At 39.9% G+C, this 16,615-nt stretch overlaps 1 protein-coding gene across 2 annotated transcripts in view; it reads left to right on the top strand.

The window, feature by feature from the left end:
• Positions 1-16,615, top strand: part of NFKB1 (nuclear factor kappa B subunit 1) — a 122,312-nt gene that overhangs the window by 11,612 nt on the left and 94,085 nt on the right. For both annotated transcript variants that reach the window (XM_043870898.1, XM_043870896.1), the window contains exon 2: positions 13,659-13,704. In XM_043870898.1, the coding sequence (XP_043726833.1) occupies positions 13,666-13,704 (39 nt within the window). In that variant the 5' untranslated portion in view covers positions 13,659-13,665. The remainder of the gene's footprint in view (positions 1-13,658; positions 13,705-16,615) is intronic.

Genomic DNA, 16,615 nt, shown 5'->3' with positions numbered 1-16,615 from the left:
TTTTAAATTGGAGGGTAATTGCTTTACAATATTGTGTTGACTTTTGCCATACAACAACATGAGTTAGCCGCAAGTACATATGTGTCTCCTCACTCCATTGCACCCCTCTAGGTTTTCACAGAGCACTGGGCTGAGCTCCCTGACCCTAGACAGCAGCTTCCCATTAGCAATCTGTGTTGCACATGGCTGTGTGTATATGTGTTAGTGCTACTCTCAAGTCATCCCACCATCCCCTTCCCCCATTGTGTCCAAACTCCGTTCTCTAGGTCTGCATCTCTACTTCTGTCCTGCACCTAGGTCCATCAGTACCGTTTTTCTAGATTCCATATATATGTGTTAATATATGAAATTTGTTTTTGTCTTTCTGACTTACTTCACTGTGTATAACAGGCTCTAGGCTCATCTACCTCACTAGAACTGACTCAAATGCATTCCTTTTTATGGCTGAGTAATATTCCATTGTGGTATATGTGTACTACAACTTCTTCATTCATCTGCTGGTGGACATCTAAGTTGTTTCCATGTCCTAGCTGTTGTAAATTGTGCTGCTGTAATTCTCATGCAAACTTATACCTGAGTCTTGCTTTTGTGTCCAACAGTCAATCTCTTTTTGTATTGTTGGCTCCAGTCTATTTCTATTTAATGTAATTTTTGACATGGTTGGGCTTAAGTCTGTTGTCTTGGTAATTGTTATCCATTTGTGCCGTCTGTTCTTCATTCTCTTTTTCCTCCTTTCCTACCATCTTGAATAAATAAGGGTTACTTTTAAAGTTTCATTTTTATCTCCTTCATTGGCTATTTTTTAAGTGGTTGCATTAGGGATTATAATATGAATTCTTGAGTCTACCATGAGTTAATACTGTAACATGTCATACATAATGTAAGAATTTGATAGTGGTTTACTTCCATTTGTCCTCTTCCCTTCTCTGTTGTTATACTGTCTACTTTTGCAAAGGTTATAAACCCCAAAATGTAGTGTTTCTTTTGAATAACAAACAAGAAAAAGTCTTATCCTTACCCACCTATTATGCACCTCTGGTGTTTTTTATTCTTCCACGTAGGTCCAGGTTTCTGTCTGGTACCATTTCCCTTCAGCATGAAGAACTTTCTTTAACATCTTTTAGCAGACCTGCTGACGACAGATTTTCTCAGCTCTTGTTTATTTGAAAAATGTCAATTTCACTTTTTATTTTTAAAGGATATTTTTGCTGAATATAGCATTTTTCACTGATTTGGTTTTTTCCTTTCAGCACTTTCATCATTGTTTCTGACGAGAAGTCAGCTATCATACTTAACCATTGTTCCCTCTTGTCCCTGTATATTTTTAGGATTTTTTGTATCATTAGTTGTTAACAGTTTGGCTGTAATATGACTGACCATGGTTTTATTTGTGTTTATCCAACATGGGGTTTTTAAGATTCTTGAATTGTGGATTCATTTTTTTTTTTAATCAAGTTTGCAAAACTCTCCACCATTATTCAAATAGTTTTTCTCTCTTTTTTCTTATTCTGAGACTCTAAATTACACATATATAAGACCACTTCATGTTGTCTCATAATTCACTGAAAGTGTTTTTTTCTGCTTTTTTTAATCTGTGCTTCACTTTGACTAGTTTTTTATTGACCATTATTCAAGTTTATTGATTCTTTCTTCTACATTGCTCAATATTCTAATTCCACTTAGTGAAACTTCATTTCAGTCTAGGATTTTATTGATCGTTTTTCTGTTTTAATAGTTTTAATTTCTGTGCCAGGATCTCCTGTTTATCTACTGTCTCCATGTTTCCATTTACATTCTTGCACATACTGCTGTTGGCAGTTTTAAAGGCATTGGCTGCTAATTTCATCATTTGTGTCCTTTTTTTCTTCTGAGTCATATTTTCTTACTTCTTTGCATATTTTGTCATTTTTTTGTTGTACATTGTGAACACCACATTGTAGAGAGTATGGATCTTTGTTTTCGTTTAAAGGTTGTTGAATTTTCTTGTAACAGGCAATAAATTTGCTCATGGATCACTGGGTTTTATTAAGATGAGTTTAGAGTAGCCCTTATTCTAGGATATATCCCTTACTCTCATTGCATGGTCTTATGAGGTCACAGCTGAATGTTAAGATTGTTAAATGATCTCTCTTTCCCCTAGATGATTAGAGCTTCAGAGTCTCTCAGAAGTTCCAGGAACTTCTGGAATCTCAGTTCAGCTTATTCTTGTTCCCCCTTGTCTGGGTTTGGATCTCCAGCAGCTGTTTTTAGTAGACTTTGCAGAATCTTGTCCTGCACTAGCACAGTTTAGTATTTGGCCAATGACCAGAAGTGACTCCTATGCAGATTTATGAGCCTTTTTCTCTGTGTATCTCTCTCCTTTCTGAAACTCTGCCCAATGAGATTGCTGCTATCTATTTGGGCTCTATTTCCTTGTGTCATAGTTTGGAACACACCCTCAGTCAAAACATGAATTTGGAGCACACCTGAAGTGTTTTCCATTCTCTTACGGTATATTGTCTCATACTGTCTCTTGTCTAGTGTCTTCAATTATTGCTTTAGGTATTTTGTGTAGCTTTTACATTTGGTTATGGCAACGAGGGAAAGTTTAGTAATTATTTGTCTGTCATGACTGAAACCAAAAGTTCACATTTGGACAAATCTGAAATTGCACTATTTATTACCATTAATGCAAAATTAATTTTTAAAAATATTTATTTACTAATTTGGCAATACAAAGAAGCAAAACTCTTATCTATTTTTGTTGTTGTTGTTTAGTCACTAAGGCATGTTGGACTATTGCAAGCCCTTGAACTGTAGCCCACCAGGCTCCTCTGTCCATGGGATTTCCCAGGCAAAAATACTGGAGTGGGTTGCCATTTCATTCTCCAGGGGATCTTTTCAACCCAGGGATCAAACCTGCATCTCCTGCATTGACAGGCGGATTCTTTTACCACTGAGCCACCAGGGAAGCCCATATCTATTTTTAGGTATCTATTAAAAAAAAAAGATAAAGAGTAGAATAGTGTGTTGTCAAGTGTGAAGTAATCAACACACAGAAGTATTATAGCCCTTAAACACGCACTGTAGAGCTGTAGGTTACAGGGGAAATGCAGGGTTTCTTGGCAAAGGTTGTATTTCAGTAGAAGCTTGAGAAGTGGGTAATATTTAAGTAGGAAAGGTGGTATTTTAGGATGCAGGGCATACTGTGAACGAAGAATACAAGCTAAAGATGATCAAGGCATTTAAAATTGTTCTGTAATTTTTTGGCTGTGCTGGGTCTTTGTTGCTCTGCGGGCTTTTCTCTAGTTGCAGTGGGCTGGGGGCGACTCCTCAGTGCTGTGCGTGGGCTTCTTGTCGCCGTGGCTTCTCTTGCTGTGGAGCAGGGGCTCTAGGGCACGTGGACGTCAGTAGTTGTGGAGCATGGGCTTGGTTACTCCAAGGCATGTGGGATCTTCCTGACCAGGGATCGAACCCATGTCGCCAGCATTGGAAGGTGATTCTTTACCACTGAGCCACCAGGGGCACCCAGCAAGGCATTTAAAAAAAATATTTGCTTATTTTTAATTGATTGATGGTTGCTTTACAGTATTGCTTTGATTTCTGTCATACATCAACATGAATTAACTATAGGTGTACATATCCAGCAAGGCATTTTTGAATGATCAGTTCTGCCTCTCATAGAGGTTTTGGTTAGGATGTAGTGAAAGCCCTCAACCAGTCAGCATATTATATGATAAGCATTACCTCTTAAGCATTAAGACTCTGTTAAGGTGATGCTTATAGTGTGATATGGTGAATGGCTGAGTACTTTTGACTTTGTCTTTTAAGAAATAAGGCCATAATGTGAAAGATGCTTAAGGAAGGAAAAAACACCTAAAGGAGAATGGTGGAGGCTGTCATTGTCATTCAGAGGTGAGGTGGTGAAAGTTTAACTGGAATGTAACAGTGAAAGGAATGTGGAAAGGAGGGGCAGAACAGGAAATAATACAGAGAAAAAATCAACAGAAATTGATTATTGACTGGATATGTGTCAGATAGGCAGAGGGAAAAGGAGAAAAAGTGGGCTGATTTTTGCCCCTGAGTACATGAGAGAATAATACATTGGCAAAAGCTGGAAAGTCAAGGAATGGGGCTCATTACCATAGGAATGATAAGTTTGGTGTTAGGTCGTAGAGAGTTGGGCTTCCCTAGTGGCTGAGCAATAAAGAATCCACCTGCCAATGCAGGAGACATGGGTTTGATCCCTGGGACGGAAAAATCCCCTGGAGAAGGAAATGGGAACCCACTCCAGTATTCATTCTTGCCTGAAAATCCCATGCAAAGAGGAGCCTGGTGGGCTACAGTCCATGGGGTTGCAATAGAATCAGACACGACTTAGCAACTAAATAACAAGAAGTAGAGAGTTAAAAGGATTAAAAACATTATTAATTTGTTTTAGAATGGGTTCAGTCCCTATTTCAGGAAGATCCCCTGGAAGAGGGCATGGCAACCCACTCCAATATTCTTGCCTGGAGAATCCCATGAACAGAGGAGACTGGTGGGCTACAGTCCATGGAGTCACAAAGAGTCAGACACAACTGAAGCGACTTGGCACATAATGGTATCTGCTTAAAGCTGCTGCTGCTGCTAAGTCGCTTCAGTCGTGTCCGACTCTGTGTGACCCCATAGACGGCAGCCTACCAGGCTCCCCTGTCCCTGGGATTCTCCAGGCAGCAGTTTATTAATATTTATATTTTGAAGGTTTTAACAGTACTAATTTTATTTCTGTTTATGCTGTGCTGGTTTTGCCTATTGTCCTTGTTCTTTTGTTCACTTGGAAACTGAATAGGCCAACAAGTAATATGAGTGCAAAGGGGGTGGTCTAAATAAGACCCTGATAAAGTGTAACTACCAAATCACCAAGATAATCTATCTAACCTATGCCCCACATCCCCTCCATTTCCCATGACACTTACGTCGCGTTGCTTTTGCCTGCCTTCCGACTTACTAAACTGTTGCATTAGCCTTTGCTGCATAAAAACAAAAAATCACCACAAAGCTAAGATACAAGCATTTGTTATTCCTCTCAATTAGTGAGGCTGTCCAGGTCATCTGCGGATCCCTGAAACCTCCTGGCTGCTTCGCTGGTGCTGTGTGGTCTCGGGGTCCTCAGGGCGCATGTCCCCTCACTGCTCCGTGTGTGGTCTCTTGGCCTCCAGTGGGAGGGTCCAGGCTTACTCACAGGCAGCTGTGTTTAAAGAGAGCAGAATGGTCATTGCAAGGCCTTGAAGCCTGCGTTTACAGCTCACACTTCTGTCTACTCTGTTAGTCAGAGTAAGTTAATAGGCCTACCAAGACTCAAAGGATGGAGAAATAGATTTTTCCTTTTGTCAGGTGGAGCTGCAAAGAATTTTGGGTTGTTGCTTTCAATCTGCCACAACTGTCAGCTCTGTGAGTATAAGCACCGCACTTTGTACTTTGGTGTTTTTGGCAACTGACACATAGTAGGCCTAAATATTTTTTTAATGAATGACTAAATTAATGTAGGGAGGGAGCATTCAAGGAGCATTTCAATATACCTTAATTTTATACCTTCATCATACCATTAGTTAGAATGGTGTTTTCTATGGGCATGTTTCAGAGAGAATCTCTTTATTCTCCTTCTAGCCTTTGAACTTGATCAAAGGAGATGTTTAAAGCAAAACAAAGCAAAAGGCAGCTACCATTTGCATTCATGTTGTCTGGTATTTTTACCTTCGGTTTTAATTATCTCGGAAGAACTCTCTTAAGTACTGTGTATTGTCACAATCCTGTTCCCGTTTTCAGGCTACACTAAGGGAGACTGTCTCCAAGCTGAAAATTCAGGAGACCCGGAGCTAAGATGCTGTATTAAAGTTGTGAGTCCAGGAGGAAACTCACTTCTGCCTCTTAGAAAGTGATTGAATCACAGTGGAGTCAGATTAGCTGGCATTACTCTGTCCATCTAAGGATGCCTTCCTCTCTACACACCTCCGTATTCTCATCTGGGATAGTGTTTCTCAGAATTATTTTGAGAGTTACGTGAAATATGTGAAGCACTAGCTCTCATTCCGTACTCACGGCAGGTACTCAGTAAAGTTTAGTTCTTTCTTCATGTGAAGCGGCGCACTGTCATGACACAATGCCATGCATCTGGGTTTCTCATCCTTGGCCCTGCTGATATTTGGGGTTGCATATTTCTTCATCGTGAGGGGCTGTCCTGTGCATCAGAGGATGTTCAGCAGCATTTCTAATATCTACTCACTAGATACCAATAGAACCACCTGCCAGTTGTAACAGATGAAAATGTCTACAGCTGTTGCCAAATGTCCCTGCAGGCAAAATGCAAACATTTTTTTCAGCAGTGATAAGGATGGGGAGGGAATGTGGCAGTATATCCATAAATGTAGGATGGGAAAGAAATGAAAACACTTGTTTCTTCTCAGAGTGCCTAAAACGTTTACTGCCTGTTATTCCCATCATTTTTTATAAACATATTGTTTACTGTGCTACATAAAATGGCTAGGATTTGCTATGTGTCACTAACTGTACTAGTAAGCTTTGCATGCAGTAATAGTTGAATGTTGTGTCAGATTGGTATTCCATTGTGAACAAGGACCTTATCTTATACCAGCTCCAAGCACAATGCATTTGTATGTACTAGGTAGCTATTCTACATGTTACTTGGTCACGTTGCATCTAACTCAAACAGTAGGGAGCTGAAAATGCAATGGAGGAGTGGAAAAACATAGAAAATGAGTTTCTATTTTCTGAAAATGTCAGTTCAGTTCAGTTGCTCAGTCATGTCCAACTCTGCTACCCCATGGACTGCAGCATGCCAGGCTTCCCTGTCCATCACCAACTCCTGGAGCTTACTCAGGCTCATGTCCATCGAGTCAGTGATGCCATCCAACCATCCCATCCTCTGTTGTCCCCTTCTCCTCCCGCCTTCAATCTTTCCCAGCATCAGGGTCTTTACAAATGAGTCAGTTATTCACATCTGGTGGCCAAAGTATTGGAGCTTCAGCTTCAGCATCAGTCCTTCCAATGAATATTCAGGACTGATTTCCTTTAGGATTGACTGGTTGGATCTCCTTGCAGTCCAAGGGACTCTCGAGTCTTCTCCAACACCACAGTTCAGAAGCACCAATTCTTCAGTGCTCAGCTTTCTTTATGGTCCAACCCTCACATCCATACATGACTACTGGAAAAACCACAGCTTTGACTAGACGGACTTTTGCTGACAAAGTAATGTCTCTGCTTTTTAATATGCTATCTAAGTTTGTCACAGCTTTTCTCCCAAGGAGCAAGCGTCTTTTAATTTCATTTGTACTTACTAGTGGAGTAGGCAATGGCAACCCACTCCAGTACTCTTGCCTGGAGAATCCCATGGACAGAGAAGTCTGTAGGCTGCAGTCCCTGGGGTCACTAAGAGTCGGACACGACTGAGCGACTTCACTTTCACTTTTCACTTTCATGCACTGGAGAAGGAAATGGCAACCCACTCCAGTGTTCTTGCCTGGAGACTCCCAGGGACGGGGGAACCTGGTGGGCTGCCATCTATGGGGTCGCAGAGTCGGACACGACTGAAGCGACTTAGCAGCAGCAGCAGCAGTACTTACTAGGCAGTTGTACGTACTAGGTAGCTATTCTGCCTGTTAATTGGTCCCATTGCACCTAACTCAAACAGTAGGGAGCTGAAAATGAAGTGGAGGAGTGGAAAAACAGAAAATGAGTTTATGCAAATCTAAATGTGGTAGGACACAAATATTCATTCTTTCTCAAAAACTAAAAAAAATCAGCAATTCTAAGAAAAATAAACTCACTGCTTTCATCTTCGCTATCAATATATGATCAGAAGATATAAATAAATAGCCCCTTTAAGGTTAATTTTTTTCCTATTTATTATAAAGAAGAGTCCAGTAGTACTTAGAAGTTTTTGATTCATTCATGTTTTGTGTTTTACTCAGTGTAATCATTAATTGTTAAAGATGTCAGAGTTAAACTTTAAATTCAGGACAGGGTTTTATTTTCCTTTTTTTGCTATTAAAATATGTATTTCCAATTACATAATTAAGTTAGAAAATTAAAACAAATTTATATTTAAGGAATAAAAGTCTCTATATGGGTCTGAATTATCACTTTAGCAATTATGTAATGTATAACTGGATGAAAGTAGCTTAATTATAATTAACAATCTCCTATCAAAGGACATATAAATTGCTTACAGTTTTTTGCTGCAGCTCAGGTGGTAAAAAAACTTGCCTGCAATGTGGGAGACCTGGGTTCAATCCCTGAATTGGGAAGATTCCCTGGAGAAGGGAACGGCAACCCACTCCAGTATTCTGGCCTGGAGAATCACATGGGCTCTACAGTCCATGGGGTCGCAAACAGGCAGACATGACTGAGTGACTTTCACTTTCACTTCACTTCATAGTCTTGTAATTTTTTTTCACTCTTGCCCATATAATTCTTCAGTACACATTTCTAGAAGTGGAATTGCAGAGTGAATGTGGTTGTTCAGTCGCTAAGTCGTGTCAGACCCTGCAACTCTATGGGCTGCAGCCCCCAGTCTAAACATCTCATCTGTTGTCTAACCATCTAGCTGTCTAACCATCTCATCCTCTGCTGCCCTCTTCTCCTTTTGCCTTCAGTTTTTCCCTGCATCAGGGTCTTTTTCAGTGAATCAACTCTTTGTATCAGTTGGCCAAAGTATTGGAGCTTCAGCATCAGTCCTTCCAATGAATATTCAGGGTTGATTTCCTTTAGGATGGACTAGTTTCATCTCCTTGCAGTCCAAGGACCTCTCAAGAGTCTTCTCCAACATCACAATTAGAAAGCATCAATTAATTCTTCAGTGCTCAGCCTTTTTTATGGTCCAACTCTCACATCCAAACATGACTACTGGAAAAACCATAGCTTTGACCATATGGACCTTTGTTGACAAAGCAGTATCTTTGTTTTTTCATACACTGTCTAAGTTTGTCATAGCTTTTCTTCCAAGAAGCAAGCGTCTTCTAATTCCATGGCTGCAGTCACCATCCACAGTGATTTTTGAGCCCAAGAAAAGAAAATCTGTCACTGCTTCTACTTTTTCCCCTTCTATTTTCCATGAAGTGATGGGACAGGATGCCATGATCTTAGTTTTCTTAATGTTGAGTTTGAAGCCAGCTTTTTCACTGTCCTGTTTCACCCTCGTTGAGAGGCTCTTTAGTTCCTCACTTTCTGCCATTAGAGTGGTATTATCTGTATATTGGAGGTTGTTGGTATTTCTTCCTGCAATCTTAATTACAGCTTGTGCTTCATCCAGCCCGGCATTTCACATGGTGTACTCTGCATACAAGTTAAATAAACAGGGTGACAGTATACAGCCTTCTCATACTCCTTTCCCAATTTTGAACCAGGCAGTTGTTCATGTAAGGTTCTAACTGTTGCTTCTTGACCTGCATACAGGTTTGTGGCATGAATAGACACTTTTATTTGAATATTTCACATTATATGTAGTACATATATGATATTTCACATATGTAGTGTGTATATCTTGCAGCATGTTTCCTCCAAAAAATCCCTCCATGAAAAGAAGCTCCAGTGTATTCTTTCTTTTTATTAATTAATCATCCAACAGAGAGATGATGAAAAGCCACTCTTTTTCTTGTTATTTCATCCAAGATGAGGTACTAAAATTACACCTCAATGGTGTCTATTATGACTGAAAATAAATTTGAAAGCGGAGACACTTTCTATCTGATTCCCAACCACATCTTCTGAATGGCATCTAAGATTCTGTTTTTCGAACTGCAGATTGTGAAGTCATTTTAATGGATGTGAAAAATTGTCATTATTTTTTAATTAAATCAAATAGAATGTATTTTCTTACAGTGAGCTGTGGTCAAGGGGTGTGAATATACCTTTCCCCTGGTTACAAGGAAGGGAGTGCCACCAACTCTACCCTTAAATGATGCAACCCTGTAACCTTGGTTTTACAGCCCTCACTAAGACCTCCTTGTGTTAGCCTCTGATATCGGTGGTGCAACTGTCAGAGATGTGCAGAAAATAATCCATTAGGTCTTTCATACAGAACTCATCACATATTCAGAACTTATCCAGTTATAACATTAGCTTCTCGTGTGAGAAAAAAAAGTTCACTGGGGAAGATATTTTATTTATTGCTAACTGGCTACATTTTCCGTTTCCCTTTCCATGGTGTGAAAATGTTCCTGAAAGCTCACTGTTGAGGAGAGAGATGCGGAGTTTAGGCCCATCTTCTCACAGTTCAGTGTCTCCCTTTCTGTTTCGGGGTCCGTCCTCAAAAGCACAGAACTGTGTGCAAAGGGAAAGTGAGAGAAGGACTGGGGGAGCAGGAAGGAAGTAGGGACTTTCCCTGGTCTTTCCTAATCCTTCAGTTCCAAGGGCTTAGTTGGTATTTCAGAATTTTGAAATAAAACCTGCTCTTACAATTAATGCAAATATTACTCAGTGATTCATCCTTTCCAAATAATTCTTGGTTTCATCTGACATTTTATTTTTAAATCATGAATTAACAGTGACATCACTCCCAGGGTACTGTTACCTCAGCTCTTCACAGAGAACTGTCTTACAAAGGCCAAGTTCAGATTTTAACCATCATCCATATCTCTTGGACTGCTTTTGGGCTTTTGAAACTATGATCTTTTGGTACAGGTTCGTACATAAATCATAGGGAGGATATTGGAGGGAGGACTGTATGTAATTGGGTGTTTTTTCCAGTGATTTGATTTAGAGATCTTTGAGATTTTTACTACAGTGGTGATCATGATAATAACCCTGCATCAGTTCTAATCAAGTAGATTTAGTTGCATTTTTAGAATTAGGGTCAGGCCCACCTTACATTAAATCAAAGGTCAGGAAACCATCCACAGGTTTAAATATATATGTTCAGTTCAGTTCAGTCGCTCAGTCATTTCTGACTCTTTGCGACCCCATGAATCGCAGCACGCCAGGCCTTAAATATATATGTAAATTCAGTGTAATCGAGATTCTGAACAGGTTTTGTCAGTTTAACAAACCAGCAGCCTCCTTTTGCTTTTGAAGACTGTGGGCTAAGATTAGAGGATTCAGGTGATGAGCCCACATTAAAGGCAAAAAAATAAATAAATAATTGGTCTTAATATTTTTCTTGGAAGCTAAGGCTTCTGTGGTGTTCTGAGAATAAGAATTTTTCGCATGGAATGTTGTAACTGGTGTTAGCCCTATGTTTCAGTGTAAGACTATTTGCTATCATTCTTCTTTTTTTTAATATTTATTTACTTCTTTTTAATATTTATCTATTGAAACTCTTGGTTGCGCTGGGCTTCCCTTGTGGCTCAGCTGGTAAAGAATCTGCTTGCAATGCGAGAGACCTGGGTGCGATCCCTGGGTTGGGAAGATCCCCTGGAGAAGGGAATGGCTACCCACTCCGGTATTCTGGCCTGGAAAATTCCATGGACTGTGTAGTCCATGAGGTTGCAAAGATTCAGACACGACTGAGTGACTTTCACACATTTGGTTGCTCTGGGTCTTGGTTGCAGCATCTTTAGTTGTGACCTGAGGGATCTTTTAGTTGTGGTATGTGGGATTTAGTTCCCTGACAAGGGATTGAACTTGGGTCCCTACACTGGAGCATGAAATCTTAACCACTGGACCATCAGGAAAGTCCATAGTATTCTTTATGTAACCGAAAATCATGCTAATGAATCTTTAATTTGGATATATATGGAAGTCCATATTAAAAATCCACACTTACAGAAAGAGTTCTGATGTGGGTGATTTGTTCTTTGAATAAGCATTTATTGGCTAACTAACGTATTCCGAGCAGAATTCTATTTCTTTCAAAGGCCCATCCCCCATCAAAATCTTTCATATTGCAGATAAGGAGACATAGGACACTGTAGGTTAGTTGTATATCCAAAATCACACACCCAGCAGTGGCAAAACTCTTGAATTTCAAATGACTTAATTCTTCACTGTATCAGGTCGATTTTCCCCCTTTTAGCTGGCCTTAATCAACTACAGCTGTTTGTAATTTGTTAGTCAGTTTCTTGTTTTCAACAAATATTTTTCCTGCAAATCTGCAGGAGTTCTTGCTGTGGAGAACTCAGAGCTGCTCTTGCCCCCTTGTTGAAGTTGGGCGTGTTCTGCATCCCGAAAGGAACCCTCCCATGCTCCCCCACCCCTGCCCGGTCACAGTGCTGTAGTAGGAGGGGATCTCACTGGAACTTGGGGTCCCCTTGGGCAGATTTTGGATCGTTGAATGATATATTCATTAGAGTGAGGGCTGAACCATTTTAACAGAGACCCGATGGTACGCTGGGTTAAGCAACAGGGGAGCTGATTCCTTTCTCACATCACCGTCATTCAGCTGCCATTCATCATTATGTAGGAGGTAGAAGCCAGATCTTTTCCATGTCTAGATTCTATCCAGAGGGAAAGAGAGGAAACAAAAACACTGAGGAAGGATGTCAAGAGCTTTAAGCCCAGACCTGGAAATGGCACACAGTAAATAGTTCTGACATGCCACTGGCAAGCGTTTCTTCAAATGACCGTCCCTGACTCCACAGGCGAATGGGGTGTACTCTGACTGAGCGTGTTTCCAGCTTCAAGTCTATTACTGTGGGAAAGGAGAGGACAGCTTCTGGTGGACCGCAGACAGCTTTAGGGCAGCCCCCATCTCAAGTGCCCTTGAATGCTTTATAGACTTCATGAAGAAAAAGAGAAAACTTAGCCTCAAGTTAATACTTTCAACTGTGTGTTTTTAAATCTAATTTTTTCAGGGAATATGTCTGAAATTTGATCTAAGTAAATTTAACTACAGTTAACTAAAGTTAACCTGTACATATTTAAAATAGTGATGAGTACTTCTTAAGGAAATCCAAAATGGTGTGTGATTTTTAAACACTTTTTTTATCTGGTCATGTGGCTCTTCAATTTTGTCAGGGCCTTTGGGTAATAGAAGAGTGCTAGGGCCTTTGATGTATTGACATCTGGCTGGGTTGAGTAAATCTGAGACTCTAGCCTTGCTAATAAAAGGCTCTTATGTTCATGCCTTTTGACTGCACATTTAATGTCAGTGTTTCTACACCGCTCTGACAGTGAGAGGAAGTGACCTGAGACGGCGGAGGGTTCTGGAGGACAGCGCTGCACACGGCGGCTGTCCTCCCCTCATGCTGGACAAAGCACTGACCCGGCCCCCAATGGCCAGACAGCTCCCTCTGCCTTTCTCAACTCAAGTGGCACGTAGAAAGTGGCCGGAAAGTTCTAGGACCAGGACAGAATTCACGAAGGCTTGGAAAACAACCTACACAAAGAGCTCAGTGAATCTTTGAAGTCTGGATGGCAACAAAAAGAAATGGCCTCTAAGAAATCTAATGGCGTGATTTCTGTACAGAGGATGAAGGCTAGCTGTACCAAACTCCAGGACACTGTTGTGAGGTTGACATAAGGGTTGTGGGTTATACGTAACTGGTAATTCCTTGATTATGCAATCTTTCTACTGTTAGATTCCCAAGAGGAACTACACAGTAATTCCTCTTAAGGCCTTAAAAAGGGGTGGGGGGTGGTTATATTTGGTCTTACTGGAATAATACAGTTTACTCCTTCATAGTGGAATTTTTAAGGTTCATTCCAGTCTTAACAGTTTGGTTTTGTATTCTTTTGATGCACAGCTCCAGAATGGCAGAAGACGACCCATATTTGGGAGGGCATGACCAAGTAAGTAGTAGTATATTCTTGCTAATAATTTTTATAACAACAATAACTATCAGGAAAACTCTTAAAAGTGGTAAAAATTTCTTTTGTTTTTCTTGTCCGTTTACATAAGGTCTTAGAGGACATGCCATGTAAAACAACAGTATCCCTGCTGTGACACTATTGGAGCATGAAAGTTATACATGCTCCTGGTCAAATGGAGCATGCGACTGGTCAAATGATATCTGTTTCTTAGGGCTTCTGTAACACATCACCACAAATGGGGTGACTTAAAACAACAGCTATATGTATTCCCTCTCAGTTCTGGAGGGCAAGAAATTCGAAAGCAAGATGGAGACAGGATTGGTTCCTTCTGGAAGTTCTGAAGGAGAACCTCTGCTTCTCCCCTAGCTTCTGGTGGCTATTGGAAGTCCTTGGCATTCCTTGGCTTGTAGCTGCTCCTCTCCAGCACATTCCTTCTTCTCTTTGTCTCCTCTGTATCTCCATACCCAAATCTCCCCCCTCTTTTCTCTTATAAAAGTACCAGGCAGTGGATTGAGGGCCCATTCTTCAGGATGACCTCATCTCAACTTGATCACATCTGCAAAGACCCTATTTTTAAGTAAGGTCACATTCACAGGTATTAGGAGTTAGGACTTGAACGTATCACCTTGCGGGGAGGCCAAAGTATTTATTTAAAACTCATCTAATGAGGAGGCAGACTGGTATAGTGAAAAGGACTTAGAATTCAAAGAGCTTAACTAAGTGCTGACTGCTCTTAAAACTTGAGGAATCACTTAGCACCCCCACCCTCACCCCACCCCATGCTCACATACAGGGGTGTTTAAAAGACTAAATGAGCAATGAATGTGCTTTGGGACATGAAACTGTTCATTATAATTATATTAGCAATTATAAAGGGATACTAGTGTCCTTTTTTTTCTCCTAACATCATACTTGAAAAATTTCAATTTCAAGCCTATATAGAAATGTTGAATAGTCCATCAAATCTTTGTTGATTGTTAATATTTTGCTTTATACATATGTGTGTGTGTGTACACACACAGAGAAAGAAATTTATATATAGTGTGTATATATATGTGTGTAATGAACCATTTGCAAGCAATTTTCAGACTCTAGGGTAATTGGAATGGCAATATTAAGAGTATTTAAAATAGTGACATTTATTCACTCATGATCTATTTATTGAGACACACTGTGTACCAGAACATTGGCTAAGGAAGGATACAAAAATGTGACACATTTCAGGAAGCTGCCATTTTTCTAGTATGAGGGACAGAGACCTGAGTAGTTTCCCTGCGGTAATGAGGACTGTAGTGGTAGTCTGCATGCAGCGGGATACAAATGTCGAGAGGGAAGAAGGGCATGATTATGGAGCCATTCCAAAGGCAGTCTGTGTAAGCTGAGATTTGAAAGGTGTAGTTTGCTAGACAAGTTTGCTAGACAAAGGCTAGACAAAGAGAGGGAGCAGTAGGTACCAGGATATCCTGGTCCAAATTTCATAATCTTTTCACACTTTAGCCACCTAAAAAAATGTATTTCTCAAATTTATGCATGCGAAGAATTGGTCAGGAAACCAAAAGTGAAATGTTTTTTGAGGGATCTAGTATTACTTCTTTAAATAAAATACTTATGTAACATTCATTACTCTTCATAATGTTCTCATTGATTTAGAAAGAATGAGTATACATTACTTTTCATATTAAGATGCTTCTTTTTGAATTTTATTGTACAAATGATACAGGATAAATCTAGCAGCATTTTCTTTGATTAGAGCATGACAAACATTTGACTGCTCATGTTATCAAAAACCTGTGCTTTACCTTTCACTTTTAATATGTTGTCTCTAAAGGCAAACACTAACCACCATTAGGGTTGGTCAGCTTGGTTTTAAACCATGCTTTCCTGTCTACGCACAGGAAATTCTATCAGCAAGAGATGGTCCTTTATGCCACACAAGAGTAAAACCTGCTGAAAATAGTAATTTCGAAAGCTTTTCTTTGTGGGCATTTTTGTCAGCACCAGAGGTGGGGACATGTTCTGATATTTCCTTTTTTAAAGAGAGAGATCCTTGAGGTTTGAGGTTTTTCCCCCTTGTCTCAAGACTAATAATTTATATTTCCTGAAGTTTCCATGTCTTCAGTGAGGTCCTCGGTGTTTTAATGTGTTCTGGGATCTACTCCCCACCCCTAGCCTAATGCACATGTACGCTGTAGCACATGCCACTGCTTTGCTCCTCTTGTCTGAAGTAGGGCTGTGTCTCTCCTGAGATCAGAGTTTTTGCCCTTTAACCAGTCATTTCCTGCAGGAGTGCAGGAAAGTTTTTTGTTCTGCAAGATCATCTTTTCTGTTCTGAGACTGGTAAATTCTCGCTATAAAACGGGGCCCATTTTTATAACAACACGTGTTTTCATTCCTTTATTTCCCTTTCAGCAAACAGTGAATAGTGTAGATGAACTTTACTCCTGAGCATAGATGTGAAACACATTTATTGTTCCTCAACTGAAAATTTGCATACCTCACAACTGGATCTGAAGCATTCTTTGTTTAAACACTGTGTTTCTTAGTCTTGATTTAACTAGACATACTATTGATAGATTCTTAGGTACCCAAGAATGGCCAATAATATACTAGTAAGGAAAAGGAGTAAAACATTGGTGTTTATTTTTAATGCCTGATCCAGCACATTTACTAACTAGTGTATTATAAAAGCTGAAGTGTGTTTGATTTCTGTGCTGTCCACAGACATTTCATGGATGACTTATTTACACTGAAATAAATACAAAACTCAGAAACACAAATTTTAAATCCTGAGTGAACTAAGTAGGAAGGAAATTTACTCTTGGGATAAGTCATTTTTAGTAGCATTTCAAGATAGATTATAATTCAAGCACAATATGTTGTTTACCCACTG

This window comes from Cervus elaphus, chromosome 17 (assembly GCF_910594005.1).
Source record: "Cervus elaphus chromosome 17, mCerEla1.1, whole genome shotgun sequence".
Lineage (NCBI taxonomy): Eukaryota > Metazoa > Chordata > Mammalia > Artiodactyla > Cervidae > Cervus > Cervus elaphus.
The sequence above is the reverse complement of the archived record's forward strand: the minus strand, read 5'-3'. Positions and strand labels throughout refer to the sequence as shown.